Source organism: Drepanopeziza brunnea, assembly GCF_022702325.1.
Source record: "Drepanopeziza brunnea f. sp. 'multigermtubi' strain 214-2 chromosome Unknown ctg19, whole genome shotgun sequence".
NCBI classification, from domain to species: domain Eukaryota; kingdom Fungi; phylum Ascomycota; class Leotiomycetes; order Helotiales; family Drepanopezizaceae; genus Drepanopeziza; species Drepanopeziza brunnea.
The window spans coordinates 1,048,110-1,073,399 of NW_027094082.1; the positions used below are offsets into that span (position 1 = coordinate 1,048,110).

At 50.1% G+C, this 25,290-nt stretch overlaps 8 protein-coding genes across 8 annotated transcripts; 4 read left to right on the plus strand and 4 right to left on the minus strand.

The window, feature by feature from the left end:
- Window positions 1–3,237: 3,237 nt before the first annotated feature.
- On the minus strand, window positions 3,238–5,328 carry L3040_009072 (uncharacterized protein; the record flags this gene model as incomplete). The annotated part of the gene is made up of 6 exons (XM_066155831.1): window positions 3,238–3,337; window positions 3,464–3,764; window positions 3,817–4,108; window positions 4,204–4,777; window positions 4,826–4,874; window positions 4,977–5,328. The coding sequence occupies 6 exons, from the start codon at window positions 5,326–5,328 to the stop codon at window positions 3,238–3,240; spliced, it is 1,668 nt and encodes a 555-aa protein (XP_066010117.1).
- A 570-nt stretch (window positions 5,329–5,898) lies between these two features.
- On the minus strand, window positions 5,899–7,373 carry L3040_009073 (uncharacterized protein; the record flags this gene model as incomplete). Its single annotated transcript, XM_007294054.1, has 2 exons — window positions 5,899–6,964; window positions 7,015–7,373. 2 exons carry the CDS (start codon window positions 7,371–7,373, stop codon window positions 5,899–5,901), a joined length of 1,425 nt encoding a protein of 474 aa, XP_007294116.1.
- Window positions 7,374–7,629: 256 nt separating this feature from the next.
- Window positions 7,630–7,984, plus strand: L3040_009074 (uncharacterized protein; the record flags this gene model as incomplete). The annotated part of the gene is made up of 3 exons (XM_066155832.1): window positions 7,630–7,738; window positions 7,790–7,903; window positions 7,962–7,984. 3 exons carry the CDS (start codon window positions 7,630–7,632, stop codon window positions 7,982–7,984), a joined length of 246 nt encoding a protein of 81 aa, XP_066010118.1.
- Window positions 7,985–8,977: 993 nt separating this feature from the next.
- Window positions 8,978–15,165, minus strand: L3040_009075 (uncharacterized protein; the record flags this gene model as incomplete). Its single annotated transcript, XM_007294052.1, has 8 exons — window positions 8,978–9,021; window positions 9,077–10,226; window positions 10,276–10,563; window positions 10,610–11,441; window positions 11,491–13,190; window positions 13,244–14,872; window positions 14,922–15,099; window positions 15,158–15,165. The coding sequence occupies 8 exons, from the start codon at window positions 15,163–15,165 to the stop codon at window positions 8,978–8,980; spliced, it is 5,829 nt and encodes a 1,942-aa protein (XP_007294114.1).
- An 85-nt stretch (window positions 15,166–15,250) lies between these two features.
- L3040_009076 (uncharacterized protein) lies at window positions 15,251–16,344 on the plus strand (the record flags this gene model as incomplete). Its single annotated transcript, XM_007294051.2, has 3 exons — window positions 15,251–15,258; window positions 15,373–15,603; window positions 15,657–16,344. 3 exons carry the CDS (start codon window positions 15,251–15,253, stop codon window positions 16,342–16,344), a joined length of 927 nt encoding a protein of 308 aa, XP_007294113.2.
- A 2,959-nt stretch (window positions 16,345–19,303) lies between these two features.
- L3040_009077 (uncharacterized protein) lies at window positions 19,304–22,034 on the plus strand (the record flags this gene model as incomplete). The annotated part of the gene is made up of 9 exons (XM_066155833.1): window positions 19,304–19,315; window positions 19,423–19,455; window positions 19,681–19,773; window positions 19,830–19,848; window positions 20,006–20,140; window positions 20,192–20,689; window positions 20,775–20,831; window positions 20,879–21,387; window positions 21,441–22,034. The coding sequence occupies 9 exons, from the start codon at window positions 19,304–19,306 to the stop codon at window positions 22,032–22,034; spliced, it is 1,950 nt and encodes a 649-aa protein (XP_066010119.1).
- Window positions 22,035–22,955: 921 nt separating this feature from the next.
- Window positions 22,956–23,594, plus strand: L3040_009078 (uncharacterized protein; the record flags this gene model as incomplete). Its single annotated transcript, XM_007294048.2, has 1 exon — window positions 22,956–23,594. One exon carries the CDS (start codon window positions 22,956–22,958, stop codon window positions 23,592–23,594), a length of 639 nt encoding a protein of 212 aa, XP_007294110.2.
- A 629-nt stretch (window positions 23,595–24,223) lies between these two features.
- Window positions 24,224–25,096, minus strand: L3040_009079 (uncharacterized protein; the record flags this gene model as incomplete). Its single annotated transcript, XM_007294047.1, has 3 exons — window positions 24,224–24,781; window positions 24,841–24,974; window positions 25,024–25,096. The coding sequence occupies 3 exons, from the start codon at window positions 25,094–25,096 to the stop codon at window positions 24,224–24,226; spliced, it is 765 nt and encodes a 254-aa protein (XP_007294109.1).
- Window positions 25,097–25,290: the final 194 nt, after the last annotated feature.

Sequence of the window (25,290 nt, forward strand, 5' to 3'; positions counted from 1 at the left end):
GTAGATATACTATATTCGAGAACGACCAAGAATCGTCCTCGACTTCATACGACAAGCAGGTCGCCCAGTGCTGAGGAAAAATGACGGGTATATTATATTTTGTTTGTGGCAAAAGTGGCCAAGTCTGCGGCGCCCAGAAAGAGGTGGGGTAGATATTTCGTAAAGGGACTGGTAATAAAGTATCGTAATGAGGGAGAGAAGGCCTTCTGCTAGGTAACCCGCAGGTAGGTATTAGCACAGATTCCACAACTCATGCAGGTATCCGACGTCTGGGACCGGTGGACTGGTGGACTGGTGGGGTCATATAGCTGAGATTGATCGAGCCCGGATGCGTGCAGACACAATAACTCGTCCTCGGGGCAGCTTGCTATCAGGGTAAAAGGGGGAAATGGTCGTGTTGAGCACGCGAGGGCAGACGTGGAGTGACGAAGATGATCTCAGACCCGTAGACAAGCGCTCAACCCTTTACGGCAGTATCGTTGCTGGAGTAGGAATATCGACGAGGTTGCAGAGGTTGGAGAGGAGAGGCGATTCGAGAAATCGAGTGGTTGTTGATTATTGATGTCGCGATATTTTTAGATGTTTTCCTAGGGGAGTCCGAGTCCAGACAAGTCTTGGGGGGGGGGGAGGTGGGACGACAATAACAACAACAACAATAACAACGAGATAATAGGAGAGTGGAAACTTACAAGAATAGAGAGGCAACGGACAGACAGATAGACAGACAGAGACAGACAGACAGACAGACAGACAGACAGGACAGAACAGTAAAGGAAGGCGTAAGGCGATAGCAATGCTGGGACAACTGATGCGAATCTTCACGACGCCGGCGAGGTTGAAGGGAGCAGAATCCAGGAGGTGGAGGATGGGTACCTAGATGGATTCGGACGTTCGTGTTTTCACTAGGCTGGGCAGCGCCTTAGCTCCGGAGGCGTGGGCTTTTCGTCCCTGGGCCACCAAGCCGCTTCCAAGACCACGGACCATGAACCACAATCTCAAAATTCAGGCGTGGTGGATATTGGACTCGGGGATATAGGATATAGGATCTTGAAATTGAAATGGATGCAGTGCAGAAGAAGTATTTGCACGTCTACGTAGATGTTGAGGAGCCAGCCTTGTGATTGTCGATTGGTATTAGAGGAGGAGAGGAGTCTCTTCCGTACTTGCTATCCTGTCCTGTCCTGTCCTGTCCTGTCCTGTCCAGACCTCACAATTACCTCCTCAGGTACAGACAGTTAGTTGCCAGTAGGAAAAAGTACATGTGTTTTGTTAGTAACTGTTTGATGCAACTTGTTTCCGGTGCGAAGCAGCACGGCTCAGGAAATGCTCTGTCACTGTCGTCGTCAAACAAGGCGATGCCATTGACCTCGGAACGGGCATCTTCGGGTACTTAGTAGTATATACTTTGACTATTCTTGAGTCCTGACAGTTAAGTATAGACTTCCAAGTCCCAACCAAGATCAACGTGGACCTTTGACCTTTCATCCAAAGTCTCCACCCCAGTGTGGCTCCCCAATGTGGCTCGGCCGTGTTATCGGAAATTGAAACCTCTCGAGTCTTGCTTAAACCCAAACTTGGGATATTGAAGCTTCATTTGGGAACGAAAACAAGATTAAGCGAATGAGCTCCCAATTTCGGTGAACTAAAAGTTCAAAGAGCATCATCCGTGAACCAACTACTACTACTACCTAGTACCGGTATCCTGCCAGCCTGCTACAGTAGCCGACCACCTTCTCATCCCTCTCCCGACCGCACTGTTGTTTTCTTTCAAGCCATGCCATGCAAGCTAGTACTTAGTAGTAGTACGGTATCATTGCCATCACCTAGGTAGTTTACCCGTGCATTCCAGGGGTCAACTCATGCATACGTGCGGCGCACACTAAAGGATGGCATGTCAATAAGCAATAAATAGTCACTCGTTAAGTACGTAGTACAACTAAGGTAGGTAGTAGGTAGTATCTGTTGCAAGTACAAGGGTATAGAATGTAGTAAGTACTGTAGTAGTACTTCTAGTAGAGTGTGGAATGCAGAGGGCAAAGTATAAAGTGTAAAGTGTAAAGTGTAAAGTGCAGAGTGCCAAGTGCGGGTGTAAATTCCAGAGTCCAGAGTCCAGAGTCCAGACTTCGTATATGTTATAGCCGCATCCGACATCCTTTAGAGTATGCATCGAGGGGGCTACGATTCTTCACCCGAACGAGGTGTCTCCTACGAACCTGCAGCTCCCTCTCCTGCGGTAGAGAGTGATCGTCGACATGCGGTATCTCCTCGAAGAGATTTTCCCTTCCCGGCGGTTCCGAACCTCCCTTCTGCCTCTTTCTCAAACACTGCGTCGACCACGATATATACCTGATGGGCATACCGACTGCAAAGACCCAAGAGGTTTTGCGAGAGAGGGGGGGATGGGTATGGGAGATGGGAAGGGCTCAGTTCCATCGATCGAAAACACGGTATTGCGCCTTCGCTAAAAGCGCTCTGCAAACACACCGACTCGACATAGGGGCTACGGACGTGGGGCCTTTATCGCACTACGATAATATTGAGAACGATGTTTGTACATTCAAACGCACCGAGGCAGCCCGTAGGGCCACCCGTTCTCGATAGCTATTGAGAGACAACTCGATGCAGATTTTTTAAAACGCTTTAAGGGTTTTACGAGGAGTCTGCGATACTGCGAGCTGAGAAACCCGGGGTATCTAAAAGAGAGCTTTTCCCTAACCTGATTTTTACTCTGCATTGGATATTAATTTGTGTCCAATTCTTCTACTTAGCACGTCGCCGTACCCGTAGGAGGTCCTAGGGTCCAAGCATTGCGTTTTGGATACCCGCCCGACGTAAATAAATACTACTACCGGTACAACTACTACTACAACTGCTACTACTACAACTACTACTCCTACAACAACTACTCCTACAATGTCGTTGCAAAGTGGCTTGGGATAGGATAACAAAGACCACGCGCACCATGGACATTGAACCTGTCCACTTGTCCACCCGTCCACCTATCCCCTAATAGTCTCCTAATATAACCCCGCAGACGTCCGAACCGAACAGCAAAGGCGATACTGTTCATGCACGGGTTAGAATCTTTTTACAGTCGTACCTAAGAATGTGAGAAGTCAATGTAACACGTCCGCCCAACTCCGTTGATAGACCATCCATCCAAACCTTGACGACCCAACCCAACCCAACCCAGCCGAGCCGAGCACCTGCCCAAATCCTGTCCCATACCATCCCCGTTTACTCTGCCTGTTGTTGCATGTGCGTAGGCAAGTTCCAGGACGCATAATCTTGATGTACAAAAGCTCGATCAACAGTTGGGACTGATTCCAGAACATACCTAGATAATTGAAAGTCAGCATCGCTTGAAGACAAGGGCCAACTCGACATGATTGATTGTGCAAATAGACAGTGGTGTGCTCTCATAAAATCAGGGACCACAAGATCAGAAACTGGAAGTACTTACTGTAACGACTCTCCCAAATCATGACTGTCTCTCAAACTCATGTTCTCGTCGAGGACAATATCAACCTCAACATTGAGCTTGTCTCCGGCATGGTATGCTTGAAGGCCTTGGATCTGCCTGATAGTCTTCGCGAAACGCATTGTGAGGTAGAGAAGCACGTTACGCTCGTCGGCTGTTGCTGCTCCTCCCGACAGATTGCGAATATGGCCCGCGGAAGTTCCTGCCCAGTTGAAGATGACGTAAAGAGAAAGAGCAAGACCTCCTAGGGCATCCATCCACCAAAGCTTCGCGTAAAAACCAACTATCGAACAATTAGTGATGTGAAAGACAAGTCCAAGTTCGGTTTCGCTTGCCGAGAGGAAATATAATACTGAAAATGTTGAAGATGATGTCTGTCATGGCGTCCTGGGCAAGAGCCTGTACGCTTGAGTTCTTGATCAACCGACAATACAGCCAGCAGAAGAATTTGACGATGACTGTGCTAGACATAATTACGATCGCCGGAAAGGTAAGTTCGATGATGGAGTGGTCTCCAGAGTTAAGCGTGCTGATACATTCAAGTGCTACTTGAAAGAAGGAAGTGATCATGATGATGGAGAATACCAGCACACCAATCGGCTCCAAGCGTCTTCGGCCAATTGGATACTGCACAACAGTCAGCATGCTGGATGTTTCGTGATACAGGTTCCCAGGGACCATGAAATGAGCTCAGTCCTTGAGCGTTCGTGAGATATACTGACCTGATAATGGTCTAAGGACTCAATCATCCTCGTAGTCGTCCATACGATCGCGGTACTCAGAAAGTCAAGAGCAGCGTCAACGAGCGACGCGAGCACCGAGAGAGAGTTGGTGAGCACTATGACTGCAATCTTTCCAACGAGAAGGACTGCGTTAGCTACTAGGTTGATATAGATAGCCATCTGAACAACTCTGTCACCACTCTCGACACTATCGTCTTCCATCCCGGGAATCTCTGGTCTCGGTCCGTCCCAGTCATCCTCTTCTTCGTCATGTCGTCGTCCAAGCAGAGGCGTCACCTCGCTAGGAACTTTGTACAGCTCCCTGGGCGTTCTTTTGACCTTCCTCGACAATGTTCCATTTACGGCGACATCGTCATCTTCAGGCGACGCAGGTATCGAGGGTTCCTCCGAAATGGTGGCAGGGACTTCAACGTCGCGCAACGATGTTTGGTGACCAGTGCCCGGCGTATTATTATATTCATTCAGCAGATCGTGAGGGAGCGACGAGTCCAGTAACCGGTCAATGTAGATGTATTGCTGCAAGAGGCTGTTGGTACGCTCATAATACCCGCGTCTATAAAAAGAATCAGTAACGTCTCACGACATGGTTGACACCGCTCACATTGGTTTGCTCATTCCCTTCAATTCTTCTTCCGTTCTCCAATACCTCTCTGTCAGTGTGTCAGAAGAGCCCTCTTAGAGAAAGCTTCGAACGGCCCAACCGCTCCTCACTATCTAAAAGCTCGGCGAGATGCTGCTCCACGACTACTTACCCCATCTGTATCTTGGGTTGGAATTGCCGATCAGCCGCTGCGAGCGCATCTGGGGGCCGTTGAGGATGAGACTCAATCGTCGCTCGTCGGTGCTCATGAAATCATCGCTATCGTCGAGTTCCCGCGAGAGCGTTTCGCCCGCTTCCTCCTCATCGGCCGGATCTCTGGCTCGAAGCGAAGCTGGCTTGCGCAGCATGGCCGGCAGAGATTGATTCGAGCGCGACTTTATCAAGCTGGCAAGAGTGCCTTGGCCATGCGTAGCCATGGGACTTGCTCCGTCTTCATTGCCCACAGGCAGGAAACCCCGCGGACGATGGATCTTTCCATGCGGAGAGACGCGTTCTTCGGACATGTTAAGTTGAATTGGATGAGATGATTGATATGCAGAACTGAATTCCCAACAGGTTTCGATTCCGCCGACTGGCTGCCGAGGCATTGGTAACATACCTCCGTGCGGTACGGTACGGTACGGTGTCAAAAGAGATATGTGACGTACAGAGTTCTCGAGTTTGGTATAGCTGCCGGGGGGACCGTCCCCACTGAGATAAGAATACGATGGGACTGGAAGCAAGGTACAACTCCATACTTATGTACTTACTTATCTTATCAATCTAATCTAATCCATCTACCTGTCGGTCACATCGGTTCGAACTTACTTCGTACACCGTCCGTAATGACTGACTGACTTACGCGAATCCTTCGCGTCTGGCGGAAAGTGAAGAAGACTGTTCGCGGATATCACATCGAAGTGCACCAGGGAGACAGAACCAAGATCCAAGATCCACGAGCCATCCATATCAATAAAACGATCTCGGTATCGGATCCAAATAACCAGCCAATACCATTGCAAGACCACCTCCGGGTATCTATAGAAACCATGTCCCCTCCCCTTGGAAACGCCGGCCCATGACCCCAAGGAAAATCAGTGGATATGGACCTCAATATTGTCCATGTCTTCTAGGTCCAGCTCCTCAACTCTTGATTCTAGATCAAGCTGATCTCCATCCAAGTGAAGCGTGATCTCTTTCTCCTCTGGGATCTCCTTTTCCCGTCGAAAAGCCTGGATCATTTTCTGAACAGTCGTGTGCGGCTTCACCACAAGTTTGTACTCAGTGTCCTTGGACTTCATTACGAGCTTGGTCTTCTTCACCGGCGCTTCTACTGGTGCCTCTTCCTCGCCAGCCTCGATCCGCTCTTTCCTTAATTTCTCCTCGCATCGTTGCTTCCATATGGCGAATATCTCAGGTGTCCAGGCCTCAAGGTGAACCAGTTGAGCTCCATCCTCGCTTAGGTCGTCTGAAAACTCCCGGCTCTTTGGGTCAATCAACGATTTGCATGTGTTGAAATCGAATAATTTGTTCCCCTTCCAAGTCAGAAATATCTGATCTCGAGCTTCTGGAGTCATAGGCTGTCCATCAAACCGCTGCCTATCGCACCAGGAAGTTTTTACAATTTTCAGCTGTTGCGATAATTTTCTCTTGACCCTTAAAGCCGTCGAGTTTTCGATTTGGGAAGTAATCAATACGTCGATAACAGGATCAGTATTGTGGTTTGTACCGTATCCGTCAAAGGGATCGCCGAAGTCATGTCCATCGGGTTGTCCTTGTGAAGCCACGCTTTCGCTCACTTTCTTTGCAACCTTCTGTCTCTCGCGTTCTAGTGCTGCAGCCACTAACTCTGGAAACTCTTCCTCGGATTCTTCAGTCTTGTCCTCAACGGGCGGAAGCGGAGGTGGCGCGGGAGTTTTCCTGGAGACAGTTTCAAAATCATCCTCACTGTCTAGATCTATCGGTCGGTTGGCTGGGATTCGAACAGGCAATGTTTCGGCGGGTCCCTTCTCGCTGTCACTCTCGCTATCACTCAGAGAGAGATATCCTTTCCTATTCGCTGGTGCCTCGTCCTTCGAGAACCGGGGTTTGCGCAACTCGTTGCTGTATCTGGCAGAGAGCGAGGTTGGGGAGCCGTGGGCTTTGCTTTCAATAGATCCACTAAAATAAACTCAGAAGCAGCTCGAGTATGCCGAATGATTGTATTTCACCTCTGATATTGCGTCGCGCCTTCACCTTTCTTCACGACATTCTCGTCCGACGAGTATGTTGTGTTCAGCGAAGAGACACGCCTCCTCTTCTCTCCAGACGGACTCAGCGTAGTCTCCGCGCTCGTCGATGATCTCTTCCTCTCGAGTTTCACCTGTTTCTTCTGCTGCTTGCGCTTCTGCTCTGCGGCTCTCACAGGGTAGAGAACCTTTGCGCGGCTGAAGAACTCGACCTCGTCTCCCTCCCCCTCACCCTCGGGGGCTGGTTTGACTGTTATTCTCTTGCTGAAAAGTGATTTCTTCGCCGGCTTGACTGGGGCCACCTCCTCAGCAGACATATTGCCAAAGTCGTCGTCTTCCATTGCGCTGGCAGCCTGCAAGTGTTGTGCAAAATACGAGAGTGTCATAGATTACTCAGGTCGGATTGGTCCCGCGGTCACGCGCGATAACGTGACAAGGCCGCAGGCTACGAAACCCATGTTCAATTCCGATCCGAGGCCTTAGCAAATATCGCGATCCAAGGCCGGAACCCACCACCATTACCTTAAGTTACTTTTGCGGCAGCTTGTCCAATCTGAACCTCAACGGGTCCTCGAGACACCACCACCGCAAGCAACTATGGAGAACGGCATGACACAAGGTGAGGGCAAGGACCCGTCCGGGTTCCTCAGCGAGATCATCGGAAGCTCAGTGACTGTGAAGTTGAACAGCGGGGTTGTGTACAAAGGTTGGTCTGGGAGCCTCTTCTCCGGGTACATTGTCCTGATACCCGTTTAAGGAGAGTTGCAAAGCATAGATGGATACATGAACCTTGCGCTAGAGAAATGCGAAGAGCATGTCGATGGGGTGAAGAGGAGAAGCTATGGTGATGCTTTCGTACGGGGGAACAACGGCAAGCCTTCTCTTTCTGGTCCTATTTGGAAGGGGGGAATGCTAACGACTCGCTACAGTGATGTACATCTCTGCGGATTGAGTGAGACGTTTTCGCAAGGCACGATGGGGCTTGAAGGCAGCATTGGACGGGAGTCACGGAGTCATCTGGCATATGGGGCGTTGATAGAGGTGGAATTTCACGCCCAGAGCAAGTTCCCAGGCAGTACAGAAGGATGCCCGCCCGATATCAAAGCAAAAGCGACAGCGGCTCTTGAAAACTGGAACGAAGTCTATGCATTTACTGGGACAAGTTCTTGAAGCAATTCACTCGAGATGTCCATGCAAGAAAATTTGCCATGCAATGCATGCCACCTCTCCCTCTGCATTCCTCTCACCGTATATCTGCAAAGCAGCTAAACTTCTTTGCGGAAGCCTTCTTTTCTCTCTCCAATCAAGATGGCAATTTAAGCCCATAGACTCTCGTCACTTACCCAGACAATCCCTGATCTCAAGAGTCAATCCCGATTTCACACCAAGCGAATCGGATGTCCTTGATCCCATACGACATTGAGCACTGTTGAAATGTTATACTTAAACTGGCAACGAGAAGGACGGAAAGCTGTGAGTGAAAATATCCTTCAAGGTCTATCACGGCGTAGACTCATGTTGTCCCTCAAAAGACCTGCTACCGGCTTCAGGGAGGTACGAGGGCCGATGGTAGTCTTACGCAGAGGCCTCTTGAAACCCGTTGCTGCCCGAGTGTCGAGCGTAAAAGGGGCATCCATTCTGAAATCAACACTTGATTTTTGTGATCCAGTCTGGGTAGTGAGAGTACCCAGTGCTCAGTGGAGCTCGAGACTTATAAGTCCCAGGAGCAGCCGGCCTTTAGTTGAATAAACTCAAGCTGATAGGATTATTGACCGGACATAGACAGATATCACCAAACAAAATTATACAGAACCTATACAAAAATCATTCAAAAACATGAGTTCTAACACATATTATGAGGAACGTCCTGGTTAGGTGGGCAGGTAGTACATCCAATTCATTGGCAAAGTTCGTCTACAAGTTTTCATGGTCTGGCTACAGACTACTAATAGGGAATGCCATTAGTCATTAGTTGAAACTGATCGTAGACTAAAGAAGGCAACGTTAGCAAAAGTCAGTATGGACATGAAGAGTCTCAGCTTACCTCCAGTGGAGTAGCTGGAATAACTCCTCTTGATCAATCCCTTCATGAAGTCGGCAGCCTCTCTTTCACTCTTTTCTAGCACGAATCTATCCTTGAAATTTTGAATAGTTTCTGGCTTAAAACAGGGCAGTCCAGAATCCAGCATCAGGCGCACAAGCTGAGATAGCTTTTCGGCATAAGGTCGACAAGCCAGGAAAGCCTTGATGGTAAGCTCTTCAAACCACTTGAACGCCTGATGATCCGTTCGTCCACCCATGACAGCCATCATCTCAGAAGTAAGCTTGAATGGAGCTCTTTCGAACTTGACACCACCAGGTGCAATGTCGAAGCAAAAACCGAAATCAATGTGGAGGATGTGTCCTGCGTCGTCGATCATAATGTTTCCATTATGACGATCCTTGAACTGGAGTAGGAAGGAGATGAGCGAGTAAGCGGCCATACTCTTGACGAAGTTACTTCTCGCTTCTTGAAAGCGTAGCGAGTCTTCATTGCCGTACTTCGAGACGAAGTAGTCGTAGAGCCCATTGACAGCTTCTCGTCCAACCATATCACGCGAAATGGAGTTTGGCAAGACATCGATCACACCGCAGCCTGGAGCAGTCGCAGTGACCCGGTAGGGGAATACGTAAACGTCGAGGCCGACATCATGGAAGATCCCCCGGAAGGCAGCAATCATCTGGAGAGCCAGGACATCTTGCCGACAATCATCCCCGACTTTGAAAATGGCAGACTGCCACACTTCAACAGTATTCTCCCGGGGCACGGAGTCAGTCTTGTTGGTCTCCTCCAACATCTCGTCAGTGCTTTCCATATCTCCAATATTCTTCTTGATCCGGAAAGTTGCCATATAAGGAGCCTTGGCGTGACTTTGAAGTGGCTTGCCGGACTTTCGGTCGATACCTATCACAACACCATCGGGGTTACTCGGTAGATATACTCCAACTTCGACCTTGATTTTGCGAAGTTCTTCTTCAATCTTCTGCTTCTTCTCGGGCTTTGGCGCCTTGATGAATGGCTTCAATTTTCCGGAGATGCTTGTGACTTCATCGAAGAATGTAAACTCCCGCTCGTAGAATGTCTTGTCAGTTCCAGAAAACCCACTAATCATGCGATCCATCACCTTGTCGAGTGTTGGCTTTACGACATCCGGCTATCTCGCAATTAGTACTCTATCTCTGCAAATGTAATTCAAAGCTTACAATCTGTGAATCTTCGTCCTTGTACGCGTTCGCTTTCATATTCCAGATGATTTGATGGGCAAAGAGTTGAGAAAATTTCGCGGTCTCGACAATATATCGCTCAACATAACCTAGGCCATCATAACGTAAAGCTTGGACAATTTGCGGAACGAAGAAAAATGTCACATCCACCGAGTGACTCTCCAAAGCCCGCATCGCATACTGAAGTATAAACGGATTGTTTAGATATGCGGGCAGGAAAAAGGTGACTGCCGTGATTGGATTGACCGCTGACCAGTATAAGAGATGCTACGGATGTTAGTGGATTCAGAGTGAGAATTCCAGATGAACATACTTTTAGCTGGAAGGAAACATCGCTGGGTAAAGTTTGTCCTAACAAAAGCTGGACAGCTTCTGGTTCTGAGACAGCTTTGTCGGGAAAGTTGATCAGAAGCCATCTAACCTCTTTGTGAAGTTTGGGCGACGGAAATCTCGAGACTAATTGAACCGCCAGTGATGGACTCTCGGCCCATGCCGTCCTTACAAGTCCAAGCAAAGCGGCCTCGGTAGGGCCCTTGGAATTTTGACCTGGGCCGTAGGCATCTCTGGCTTCATTCAGAGGATGCAGCCAAACACTCAGTCTCACAAGTTCGCTCTCGATCAGAACTTGAAGCAGGCTTTCTTTAGCTTCAAGTGTCTTGGAAAGAGGCGATGGTTTGCCACCAAACAGCTGCACATTTTTCAGCGCCGTGGACACGTCCGAAAGAAGACGGGTCTCGGCTTTCAACCGAAGTCTGTTGCCACCAAAAGACCAACAGGGTGGGAAAGTGAACCAAGTCAGGGCAGCCGACAGAATTCGGTCCTTCAGCAAGCATCTGGAACTGAAGTTGAGCGCGATGCTATGCCTTAATACCTTCAGAGCGAACAAGATGATCTGGAACCTGATTTCTCGTGCAAGAGGGTGGCCAGTAGCGTGCTTGAGACCATCAAGGGTCACGTCCAAAAGTCTTAAGAAGATTTTCTCGATGTTTGGGCTCCCTCGACGGGTTGCATTGAAATGGCTCCCTAGAAATTGGAGGAGGCGCATGTGTGGTGCCAGTAAATTGTGCGCAATCTGTTGCTTCTTCAACAAAGAGAGTCTGTCGCTAGGTGCAAACTCTTCTTTGATGTAGAATGGATCAGGATGACTTTGAGGATTAGTAACGATAATTTTCAACAGTAAAGCTGAAGACTTACAGGAATTTTGAGTTGAAGATACCCAAACGTTTATGGACAGTAGCTTCCCATTGCTGAGCAATTTCCATGAGAATTCGTGGCTCCATTCGAGGGTTCTCATTGATCACTCCTAGCCACAGAGAGATACCCAGCTTGATGGACTGTTTGGTGAAGATTGAAAACGGGATACCAACGAGATGGTGCACAACGGCACACTCATCTTTCCTGGTTCTGCACAGCAACGCAGCGGCTCTCCTCAGAATGTCTCGAAGCTCACCGATGGGGATGTACTTGTGCTGCAGGGTTCGGGCCTCCAAATTCGAAAGCACTGTACTAGCGTCTTCAAGGTCCTTGTCCATTTTCGAAGTGTTCGAGTCCCGTCGCTTGTCGAAGTGCATGAAATGCAGCCACTCTGCGTCGTGATCTGGAAGAGCTTCCGCGTGCCGATATTCCTGCCGAGTGGTATACTGAGCTATGAAGTCAGAGGCTGTGTTGATCTTGCAATCTCCATGGCGGTCTATAGCACCGAGACGTTGATCTGTTCCGGGAATGAGCGACCCCATTTCTGTTGCGAAAGACCTTCCCAAAGAGACATGCCCATAGGCTCCCTCGTCATCATACTCAGAGAGATACGTCTGGAGGAGACCTTTGACATCCTGAGGAGCTATATTTATCACGGACGTCACCCATGCTCTGGCCTGTTTATAGAGGCTGTTGAGAGTCCGGCGGCGAAGGTCAAAGTCATCAGACAACTCTATCATGACTTGGCCTCGCGTAGATGTGAAGGATGACTTCCACTCATACTCGTCTGTCTCGGCCTCCAAGCAACTGGTCCACATCAGGGAGAGGAGTTCAAGAAGTGCGAAGAGCGACGATTTGTGACAAAGAGCAGAAGGAACGTCTCGGATTATCTTATCAGCACAGCTCATTGCAGCTTCTTGGACTCTCTCAATACGATAGCAACAACCACTGAATATGGACGCCAATTGCCTCGCAACGTAAGGGGCCGAAAAGGTTGGGTTCAGCCCAGTCATAGTCTTGTGCAGATAGATATCCATGACAGTCTGCATAATGGAATCCATAGCACTGCTCATTTCTCCTTTCCTCATACTGGGCTCCAGGAAATATGTAAAAGCCTTGGTACAATCGCCTGAGTCGGCTCGCAGTGTCTCGACAAGGAACGCAGCTTGGAGGAAAATCACTTTTCGGTAGCTTAGGCCTCTTATATCCGAGGATTTTGAAGGAATGAGCGCCGTAAGACGTTTCTTTTGAGCCGCTTCGCGCTCTGAGCTCATACCACGGCGAAGGATGGTGTTCAGTTCAATATCGCTCTCGATCTGGTCTCCCTTTTGCTCAGCAACAAGAGGCTGCGAATGAATGGCGATGAGCCTCAATTCGCTCAGGTATTTCTTGCCAAGTTCAGTAGCGGTACTAAAACCGTGAACGACGACATTGAACCAGGCATCACGGATCATTGATATTGTCTCCTCGTTCAATTCCTCTTCGTTTGCCAAGTTATTGCTTGACATTAGCACTGCAAGAGGTTGTAGCAGTTGGGCAATCTCGTTCGCAGCGACTTCAACGTCTGCTTCTCCCGAGTTTTGAGCTTGGTGAACATCTCCCAAGCTAATGATGGATTCCAGTAGATGCTGGAGATAGATCTCGTAGAGTGGCGATTCCTTCTTCAGACGGGCCGACAGGTAATTACGACCTCTCGTAACCTGCAATAGTCAGTTTAGGAAAATTATTTGGTTTCAAATTCTCCTGTGCTCACTGCATTGACTAAAGCATCATTCTTTGACATAATCCCATCATGGCTGATCCGAGCGTATAGCTTGAGCAGAGAGCGAAATTCCAGCTGACCTCCGTGTAGAGCTAACGCTGTTGTTTCCGTAATGATCGTTGCGTCAACGGACCGACTGACCTTATCAATCTTCTGGAGAAGCATAGATTGGGCCAAGGCTGTGATCTTGGGATCATTGCAACGGTCAGCAACACCACATACGGCCTGAACCACATTTTCATACACCTCCGAGGTATCTTCATCTCCACTAATTACCAGCGATATCGAACTTCCCGTGGATTGCTTTCCGGGGTAAAAGGTAGAGTTGGGGCTTCCTTCCATGTTCAAATCCCCGTTGAATACACCGTTGAGGGCTCTCTCTGGTTTCGCCCTGGAGCTGAGAACGTTTCCAAGAGTATACAGAGTCGTGATGATAGCATCTTGGGACAGTGTTTGCAGAACGTAGGCTAGGCAAGTAGATGCGACGGCAATGGTCTGGCCTCGAGCACCACCTTGGACGATGAACCGTGGTAGCAGTCGACTTACATGAGGAGCAAACTCAGGAGATAATTTAGATATCAAGGCCATGGAGCGGAGTACCACACTGGCAAGCGTCTCATCAGCCATCTGTACTGAATCTGCAAGGGTCTCCTCGAGCCAGGTCATCAATATTTCAGCGTCTGCGGCATCCTCGTTGAGCAGAGTACAGTTTAAATAGCTTGTCAATGCGCCAGCCTTGACAGAAAATGCCAGCCTTTTTTGCCACGCCGATCCAAGTCGCAGGTAGTCAGCACCGTCCTCAAGAAGGCTCATCTCTTCAGCAGCAATATCCGCCATTGTCTCAATAGTTGCGAAATCTGGTTCATCAGCTCCAGAAGCATCGGATTTCAAGATTGAGGTACCCGACATTAGTAGGTCCAAGACATCACTTCCCCTGAGTACAGAAATATCAGCAACGAGAAGTGAGGTTCCAGCAACCAAAAGCCACATCAAGCTTCGTTGAAGAAGCATGGCTCCAAGAGGGCGTCCGATAGCAGCATAATGGCGGGCGTATCTTTTCCACTCTCTAATGTTCACATGTTGCGAGTTAGAATTCCTGATAGTTGAGAATGCCGTCTCAACGGCCAGCAAGAAGCCTTCGGACAGAACTCTTTGTGTACGTTCGATCAACGCTAGTCTGTCAGCTGGGTTCCAGAAATTCGCATATGTCGCGGCCGCATCCAGGAATCCAAGAATTGACAACGTGAGACTTGCGACGTTCATAGCATCTTCTACTTCGGTTACACTACCGTCTTGCAGTCCAGCGACGTGAAGGGAGGAGGCTGCCTCAGCGGCAGTCAAGCAGTGACGGAGATAGCCCCATAGCTTCTCGGAAACCGCTCCTCCTAGAAATTTGTGGTTGATTCCCAACGAGAGCAGAGCCGTAGTGAGGTGATAACTTAGAGCCTCGATCGGGGAGGGCTCGATATCGCGGAAGAAAGGCGAAGGCACAAACTCTTGTGTATGGGCTTCCAGAATGTAGGGAGAAAGCTGCTCCACCAGCTTTTGAGCACTTTGGGGTGTTTCCAAGAGCGGCGCGGCTTTGCAGAGAGCCAGCAGGACGTCGAACTCCCGTATGTTCTATGTCCCAATCAGTCTGTATCGTGTTCGTCTCCTAGCTGGGCCATACCATAGGTGAACCTGACAGCAGTCCAGCCACTCCGGTTCCATTGGATTTTACATTGGTCTTTGCGGGACAGCCTTTGCAGAGCCGCTCGAGATCTGAACTTTCGAAGGTAGTTGGAGATGAGGTTGCGGACAAGGCCGCGATTTTCTGTAGAGCCTTTCGGCGGATGTTGCTGGAAGTACTGCATTGATCTTAGTAGAATGCACAATGGAGATTTATATTCGAGTGAGGTGTTATACATATCCATAGTAAGCCTTCAATGCCTATTCGCCCGTTCCTGCACTTCCTTCCAGAATCGCAAGTCAACGTCTCTTAGCGTAGCATAGGCAACTATGTTCATGTAACTAAAGTATCAAGATTCCCGGTCGCCGGTCGGGGCGCTACTTGCTTAGCCATGCAACTGTACCCCTGTTAACAAATCTACGCTAAAGGCTGAAGCTAAGTACCCGTACAGGCACGCGTACCTCAAGCTACCTACAAGTGACGAACTTCCAAACTTCCGAACTTCGCAACTCCGCACCTCCACAGATTTACATCTCTGCAACTCTGCAACTCAGCTTCCAGACCCTGAATCTACAATGTCCGCAATGTTCAGCCAGAATCCGTTAATGAACGGACCAAACTACTCCTTCAACCAGGCTCCTGCGACCGCATCAGGTGGTAACAAACAACATGGCTTCTATCCGTAAGATCTTACTCTGCTTTCTACCTCGTCACCTTTGTTGACTGTCTATACAGCTACACAGACAACGGCGGCTCTACTCTCGCAATCTCTGGCGCAGACTTCACAATCATGGCAGGCGACACCCGCTCGACGTCTGGCTACAATATTAACACTCGATACGCACCTAAGGTCTTCAAGATCGGCGGAACAACCTCTTCCCAAGACGACGCTACGTTGGTTCTCTCTGTCGTTGGGTTTGCCGCGGATGGAGAAGCACTGAAGGAGCGCCTAGATGCAGTTGTGAAGATGTACAGATACCAACACGGCAAGCCCATGAGCGTCAAGGCCTGCGCGCAACGTCTATCTACTATCCTGTACGGAAAGCGGTTCTTCCCATACTACGTCACTGCGATTCTGGGTGGCCTGGATGAGGAGGGAAGAGGGGCGGTGTACTCCTACGACCCAGTGGGCTCTTACGAGCGGGAGCAATGCAGAGCAGCAGGTGCAGCGGCCAGTCTGATCATGCCTTTCTTGGACAACCAAGTCAACTTCAAGAATCAGTACATCCCAGGGAGTGGAATTGGCCATGCGCTGCAGGAGAGAGAGAAGCTGCCCTTACCGAGAAGCGAGGTGGAGGATCTGGTCAAGGATGCGTTTGACAGTGCCGTGGAGAGACATATTGAGGTCGGTGACGGTCTACAGATGTTGATTGTTACGAAGAACGGAATCGAGGAGATTTACAAGCCGCTTAAGAAGGATTAGAGAATGGTTTTGGGCATGGGATGGCGCTTACGGCCCGGTTGTACTAATAGCATGGAATCTGAGCAACATGCCTGGTGGACGAACATGAGTCCCTTGCTGAACGTATTCGATCAGTGATTCGAGTCTAGCTCGACATTTGTTCCAGCTTGCAAAGTCTTCGGACATGCCGAGCTGGTTAAGCCGAAAAAGAGTCTGGAACCAAATATTGGGGAAGGTCGGCCTTGAGCCGAGTGCCTTGCACAAGTAAGATTTCCTGAAGCATGTATTGAGTAGCTAATCGAAGCAGCAGCGCTTGAAAATGGTATTGACCTGGAGAGCGAAGCCAGAGTCATCAACTCAGCCCTAGAAACATCGGTTCGATCGACATTGTGTAACCCAATCTTGGATCGAGGTCTACGAGACAGGACCCCCTTAAGTTTGGCCGAATTTCAAGGATGAATTACGACCTGGGCATCTTCTTGTCACTGTCAAAGTAGTCGCGAACTCGGAAATACCGTATCGAAATCGCCTGCCAATGTCCACCGAGCATGTACTCGACGTTTCCTGCGATGTGTAACAACAAACCGTTGCAAGGATGGGGGCTATCTAACCCCCATTTCGAAAGTCTCGGAGCCGGAATCGACATTTGGTGGGATGCGCAACAAGAAATATCGTGAGAGGTGGATGCGTATGATAAGGTGAGCCGAATCGGATTTTTCGGTCGACTTTTAGAGTCGGAACACGTCTCTAATGTCCCCTAACTGATTCGATAAAGGAATGCGCGATACATACACCGGAGGTGGATGCTTGTTTTCCTCAGGTGACCTGTAATGACGAAGTCCAAAAATCATACCGATAAATGCACAGTAGAAAATACCACATTTTCACCATAACCCGCTGCCCGGAGTCGGTCGAAATAGGTATTGGGAGGGCTCAATATCCTCATTCATACTTAAGCAGCAAGCGACACAGCCCAAGGAAATCTCTCCACGAATTTGTCTATCAAGAAGCCATCAGGACGGCCATTTCTAGGATTTTGCTTCGGCTCATCCAACGCCGAAGCACAAGGGGCATTTTCACGCGCCACCTAGCCCCGCCTCAGCCGGAACGTGACCGTGACTGAGAGCCACAAGGGCTGGCCCAACTCTGGTTCGGGTTTTCTCGCGTTCTGGACCTTCTCGGCGTGGCCCATGTTCGTACGGACCTGCTGCTCTTGTTTCAGGAATGATCTCCCGGTCGCACAGCATACGATTTCCGACATCTCTCATGTGAGAGCTGCTGGACCGTAGTACGGGAGGAAGTCGTGGCCACTCGTGGCCATTGCCACTCGGAGACGGCAGACGGTGGCGAGAAGGCTGTTCTTATGACCTCGGTCTGTCTTTTCAAAACATACGGGCTGACATGACGGGGGCAGGCAATACTCTCGGGAAGGTATGTATAGGTAGAAGAAGTGTTGTTGTTGTCTGGGATTGAACCGCTCTGTCTCGCAGCAACTCAAATTTCGACGTCGTTGATCTCCGCTCTGTAGGGTTGGAGCCGTGTGGATCAGGAAGCATTGCGATCGATAAGGTACTTAGGTCGGGACTCCCATGGTTGATGTACTGGTACGGTCAACTGGACAGCCCGCGCCAAGAAGTCGAGATGGCTTCTGTGGCTGAGCAAACAACTGCGTCATCTGTGGCGAGTGTGCATTGTGGCTGGGCGGCGGGGGGACCCCTAAATCGAATCGAGCGAATCGAGCGAATCGAGCGAATCATTGCATCTCGTCGGACCTCTCCCCGTTTGCCACGGGCCTGCACTGCATTGCACTGCATTGCTTCCCCGCCCCGCCCCGCCTCTACTTTCCTGATTTGCCACTCTGCCCATGCCCACTGCCCACTGCCCACTGCCCACTGTCCACTGCCACTCTTGAATCTGGAGGTTGAGGTTGTCAGTTCAAAGTGCAGCTCTACTGTACTGCACTGTACTGTACTGTAGTAGCATCCGACTTCCCAACAAGATGGCGTCACTTCACCGACTGGACCGAATGCAACCGACTTTCTTTACTCGGTATTGACGGAGGCCTCTCCTGCGAGACTGGGAGAATGGAATGTTACCTACCTCGTCGCTCATCCAAACTTGGATTAGCGGGGTCAACAATAATATCATAGGTAGGCATTCGCACAACTGCCAGCTGCCAACTTACCAGTACCGGTATGAGTCCTGTCCGTAAACATGACATGGATGGTATCTACTGTACGTATCATCACTCCGTACAGGCTTATCCACGGGTCGGTACGGCACGGCACGGCACGGCACGGCGCGGCACGGCACGGCTCGATTCGGTGCAGCATGTGCTCCGTTGCTACGGACATAGGACATAGTACGTAAATGAAGTATCATGCATATTTGAAATCCCATCCATCCCTCTGGTCTGCTGCGTGGCTGCGGCTTTACCAAGACTGCCAACCTACCTACGACGGCGACTATACGAAGGGAGGTACCGGGACCTACTACGAACTATTAGTCCTATACCTTACTTATTACCCTTGTGTTGTTACCATGACCATTCTACCGCATTCATAGCTACGGCAACTCGAGCGGCATCACAAAATCAAATACCTACCGATGCCAACGGACTATCTACCTACCGGTAGAATGACCCCCATCCAGATCTGTTCTGCAGCTCTTCGACTCTATCTAGATCTCCATTCCACGCGCGGGAGTGATATCCACCAGACCAGACTAGACCGGGCCTAGCTTCCTTACCTACCGCGAGTAAAGTGCTCCTCCTCCACCTCTTCCTCCTCCAGCTCCTCCTCCTCCTCCTCCTCCTCCGCCTCTTCCTTTGCTTCTGTCTATTCATCTTCCCTTTGTAGATATCTCTCTGTCTCGAGTCGGAAGAACTCGAGGTCCTCGGCGTCCCTTTTATACATCTATCACTGCTATTCAACCAACCCGGTCTAATACTTCCGTCTTTTCTTACAACACTGACCTCTCTATGATCATCTGTGTAGCCGGACTTCTCGCCCGCAGCCAGCATTAGCATCTCCGTTTCCATTTCCATTTCCATTTCCACCCACACCCACATCCACACGCATTTTCGCCTGGGTCTTCCAGCTTCCAGAACTCAATCTCGGCCCCTTCTACAAAGTCAGTATTCAAATGAGAAGCACCAGCAGCTATCTCACCAGAGGCAGATGAAGCAGTAGCAAGCTGCTGCTGATGGACCCCATCCTGCATGTCATCGAGAGCCTTCCGCAATCCCCACCATTCACCATTACCTTGCTCTTGCCCTTGCCCTGGCCCTTGCCCTTGTTTACGGGCACTGGCCCTCTCCGTGGTCATCTCAGACGGGAGTACTGACATGTCTTGTAGTACTGGGCCTCCTTGCGTCTATTACCACAAATCACCCGAAGACCCCATCTTGACTTTGCTTCTATTGGCAGAAACGGAAAGTGTATCTCACAGGTTATTGCCACCGCATTGTGTCGTTTTGAAAGCCACCAGAAGCTTATATCGCGAAGATCCAAGCGCAAGGACTAGGTACGAGAAATGCTGCCGTCTCTCTGCACCACTCCCGCGACTACCATGGCATGTTCGTTCGGTTTTACGCTTATCAATTGCACCATCAACTACCCTTGACTCGGGTTTGTCTCTCGGGGACTTGAATAGAATGCTAACATGGCATTTTTTGGTCCAGTTCTGGGACAGCTACCGACGATATACGAAAGACACATGGGGGACTTACCGGGTAGAGCGCCTTCTGGCGATTTGGCGAACCGCTCACAGGGCCAAAGACAATCAATACAGAGTCATTACAGCGAGCACGAAGGACGTAGGCCGTATATATATTCTCAGTTACAAACAAGCACGCAATTTTCGCAAGACCCGTTCTCCTTAATCCCACTCGCCAATTCGCTTCCCGATCCGACGCACCAGAACTATGGTCGTATACCCAGATATTCCTCGGCGCTATTGCCATCACCGCTCTACCAACAATTTCAAGATGTCCCACGATTCTCCGGACAGCCAGGAATGAGTCATACTATGGCAGACATGCAGTACGGGATTGGGCCGATGGTCTACCAGACTCAGTATCCAGGGATGTATACACCTAATCATGTGCAACCACCGCACAACATACAAACCACTCTGGGCGGCGGGAATCAGTACTACCAAAGCCAAGTATATATGGGACAGCAGCTGAGCCCAAATTACCTATTACAGCCGGGGCAGTACAGCCAGGTTTTCACAGTACCTGCCACAACCGGGCCATATGGTGCAAGAAGCGGATTGTCAGGGGATGTACGACTTCCGGGGCAACGCGCTCACGACTATCTCAATCTTTCGGGGTCTGGAACAACCCTACGATCAAGTACTATCGGTGAGTAAAAGGTGGAGCACCAGCAGTAGACCAGACATAGTTTCCTAACTGAAAAGTGCTTCTCTAATGGTATTTTTCCTTATAGGCCCCAGTAGTCCATCTACTGTTGTCAGAGGCCCGCCTCGAAAACCGCGTCGAAGTGGTAAGTATTTCGCTGTGTTTGGGTCATGAGTTAATTAGAGTGTCCAGGGCATGCGATTTGGATCGGAAATCTGCCACCTCAGACGGATCTGATGAGCCTCGTCCTCCATATCTGCAAGGAAGCCCCAGGCTTGGAGTCTTTGTTCCTGATTTCGAAGAGCAACTGCGCATTTGCGAACTTCAAGGATGAGGAGGCCTGCTCTAATGCACAGGCGAAGATACATGAATCTAGGTTTCAGACAGCCAGGCTGGTCAGCCGACTGCGAAGGAATTCCGTTGGTACTGCGACTGGTGTTGTGGTTCCTACGGGCCCAGCAGCTTTATCTCCCCCAACGGACTCTTCGAATACCCGGAGCACTCCTTTGGACAGCGACAATAATTCAAAGGAAGTGGACGGAGAAGTCGTTGGTGCTGCGGAGGTTGACGGAACAGGATCTCCTGAAGATAAGTTCTTCATTGTAAAGAGTTTGACTGTAGAGGATATGGACCTCAGTGTGCGCAATGGAATATGGGCTACCCAATCACACAATGAAGATGCGCTGAACGAAGCTTACCAGGTAAGTTCCTGCATCCAGTTTACATATACCAAAAGCCTGACATCTATACGCAGACCGCTGGTAACGTTTACTTGATATTTTCTGCAAATAAATCAGGCGAATATTTCGGTTACGCTAAAATGAAATCCCCGATCAACGACGACCCAGCCGCGGCCATTGAATTCGCACCACAAGCTCATACGGTCGAAGACCCTGAACTTCCTAAAGCAATACCAACCCCCGCTTCGGAATTCGCGCCCAAGGGCCGGATCATAGACGACTCGGCGCGAGGTACCATATTCTGGGAGGTCGAAAAGGACGAAATTGATGGAGTGGAAGAGGAAGACGAGAGTCCAAGTAACCGGAGCGATGAGGAAACAGATTCGAAATCCTCGTCGAAAGCATGGGGTAAGCCATTCCAAGTTGAATGGATGTGCACGGCCCGCCTCCCATTCTACAGGACGAGAGGATTGCGAAATCCCTGGAACTCGAATCGCGAGGTCAAAATTGCGCGGGATGGGACTGAGTTGGAGACGAGCGTTGGGAAAAGACTCATTTCTCTGTTCCATCAACTGCCAAGTCCTGTGGCGCCCAACATGCCTACTGGTCCATTGCACGGGGGCATGCCCGTGATAGGGGCCTATCCTGAGATGCGTCCATTTCAGTAGAGGCTCGGAGCTGAAAGATCTCTCTCTACTTCGCTACTACGTGCTTGAAGCTTATCTATGGCTCTTACTTTGCTGGTCATTGCCAGGAGCCTCACCAAGTCCATTCCTTGGAGACGACGTTGCGGAGGACAACGATGATATTTTACCGATTGCACTATGAAATATGCGGTACGCTAGAGAGATATTGGGAATCTAAGTTGCGACTTCTCTGCATTTTATTAGATGTGGACGCAGCTCGAACAGACATCCAACCGGGCCACGTGTTAATACGACCTCGTCGAAGGTTGGACTGGCGATTTTGAGCAAAGAGCGTGGTATATGCGTGGACACGGGATTCTGAGGTTCGAATACTGTAGAAGTAAGAGCAAATCCAATATTTAATAATAAGCGACGTCTGGCCATCACGAACCTCAGGCCGCTGCACCCACTTCAAGTTACTCACTTCCTCCGCTTTCTAAGGTGACATTGTGTGATTCCGGATCCAGTAAATCAATTGCAGGAAGGGCTTTGGGAAATCGTGAACCCAGTTTACACATGGATGTCTTCCACCGAGTACTGTAATGTGTTCGTGTCTCCGTATGCATGCGCATATAGGCGTAGAAAGTTCTAGCGAGCGGGAGAACATGCCATCGGCATCAGGAGACAACCACGCGCTTCTCGTCCTTTCTCGCCCTTCGATATTCTGCTTCGCGATGGCACCAGAATATTCCTTCAGCACGGACTCTCGCATGTTCCAGCAATCGGTAGAATCTTTTCTATGAAGATATAAGGCCAGCTGAGACTCCCTCCTCTGCTCCTCATCATACACAATCAATCAATCAATCAATCAACAATTTCATGCGATCGTACCAAACTCTCAAGACACCACTCAAGCAATACTCCAAAACACTTCTACGCATACCTTCAACCACCAAGCGCAAAATGTCTTTCTTCCCCGGCTCCCTCGTGGCTTCGGCCCCTGCCTCTGACCGCACCTCCTTCCACCCTCTCTTCCGTCTTCTCGATGACTTTGAGCAACACACTCAAAACTCCAAGAGCGACGCCACCATAGAGTCCCGCTCCGGCCGTCACGTCATGAAGACCTTCACCCCCAAGTTCGACGTCAAGGAGGTCGAGAACGCTTACGAGCTGCACGGCGACCTTCCCGGAATCGAGCAGACCAACGTCGAGATCGAGTTCACCGACATCCAGACAATCACCATCCGCGGCCGCACCGAGCGCTCCTACACCTCTAGCAACGCTACCGCCGCTGGCACTGAGGGCTCCGGCGGCGAGTCTCACCCTGCCAAGGCCCACAAGGCCACCGTCGAGGACGAGGATGGAGTTGTCGTCGCTACCCCCCAGAAGTCCACCGAGGTCAGCAAGTCGACGGCAGCTCCCAAGCAGCCAGAAGCCAAGTACTGGGTCTCGGAGCGCTCCGTCGGCGAGTTCTCCCGCTCTTTCACCTTCCCCGTGCGGGTTGATCAGGACGCTGTCACCGCCAGCATGAAGAACGGCGTCCTCACCGTCGTGGTCCCCAAGGCCAAGAAGCACGAGGCTCGCAAGATCACCATCACCTAAATCGGTTAATCTACCTACCGCCGCCAACGTTTCTCGGGATTGGACGAGTTGGAGGAGGGAACTCTGATGGATTTGCGGGGAAGGGTGGAGGGGGTTCGCTTTGCAGGAAACAGGGGATTTGAGTTTGCGTTGGTTTTTGCTTTCTCGCACGGGATGTAACGGGGAAATTGCAGCGTGGAGTTCGGTGCCTTGCTTGCACTTGATATCCAGCTGATTGCGGAGGATATGAAAAGCTTTTTCTTTGGCTCTGTATTCAAACTGATAATGGCAAAACCCTCTCATCAAACAAAACGATTTTGCTTCTCCTCCTCACGGTGACCTGAATGACCGCTAACGATGCTGTTGTAAAATTTCAGAAATGCAAGCACAGAAAGCACTTGAATAACCCCGGCGTTGCAAAACCCAGCTTTGAATGCTTAACCTACCCCAGTATCTTCAGCTTACCACTACTTTGTGTGTAAGCACTTATAGCCTGTGATTCTGTAGAGAGTACTCTCAACTCCACGCACACTACCCTATCACCAGTGCATTGAAGATCACATGCCATAATTTTGTCCTCATGAACTCCATCCAAATGAAGGCCCCCCCCCCTGAACGCCATGAACCGCAATCAAGTTCTCGTCAGCACCTCAAAATCTCTCCTTCATCCTCGAAGCTACGGTTCTCAGATTGCCATACACCTTTCCGGGCGGACTACCCAGAATCAAGCTCACAACCGCCGTCTTCGCAATCTGGATATTCTTGAACCCACCCAGAAGATGGATCTTTGAATCCGCAAGCACGATTCTGGTCCGACTCGCATTCTCAATCGCAAACTTCGTCTTTCCGTCCTTCCCAGCAATTCGACCAATTGCTCTGCCGAGATGCTCTCCCTGCAGCGACTTCACGTCTTGAATCATGAAGGTCTGGATGTAGAGATCGTCTAGCCGGAGGAGAGCAATGGCATCGTCGATATCGAAACCGAGCGAGAAGGCCTGGACGAAATCGGCACCCTTTTGCAGCGCTCCTGGGTCGGTGGTGTGTTTCGAGGATCGGATCTCGACCGACTTGGCGTGAACGTTCATGCGGACTTGGAGTTTGAGGTGCTCGACGAGTGGAGGGTACATCTTTGACCATGCTGCCTTGAGTGGTGCAAATCGGTGAGGTGGGATAGGGATCTTTCGCACTTCTATGCGGGTTTTTTCGTCCTGGGCGGGGTTAGTCGATCGTATACATACATATCTTGTGGTCCGGAGAGGACTCGTACAAGAGTCTTGGATGGTGCAAATCTTGGTCTTCCCTCCTCATCGATGTGCATTTCAGTGTCTCCTTCGGCGATTTGGACAGCCAGGTCTGTTGGTTCCACATCCGGCGCATCGAGTAGAAGTTCGTCATCCTGTGCTGCTCCTCGTTAATGATTTTTCTCGACAGATATTTAAGGCTCTGTTACCTTGTGGCAGGGGCACACTGGCCGGCTCAGCCAGTGCCTCTGAATTTTGTTTCAAGGCAGTTGGGGCGGGCATCTTTGCTGCGGCAGGTTTTGTTTCGACGACGTGGTTTGGTGGGGAAAATAAATTTGTAGACGAGATGCAGATTAGATGTAGATAGGGATCCGTGGGTGATGAAAAAAGACCCACTGTCGGGCACGGACCACATACTGGGCGGTCAGTTTAGCGTTGTCGATGGGCAAAAGTCCAGCCTCCGTCGTCAAGCTTTC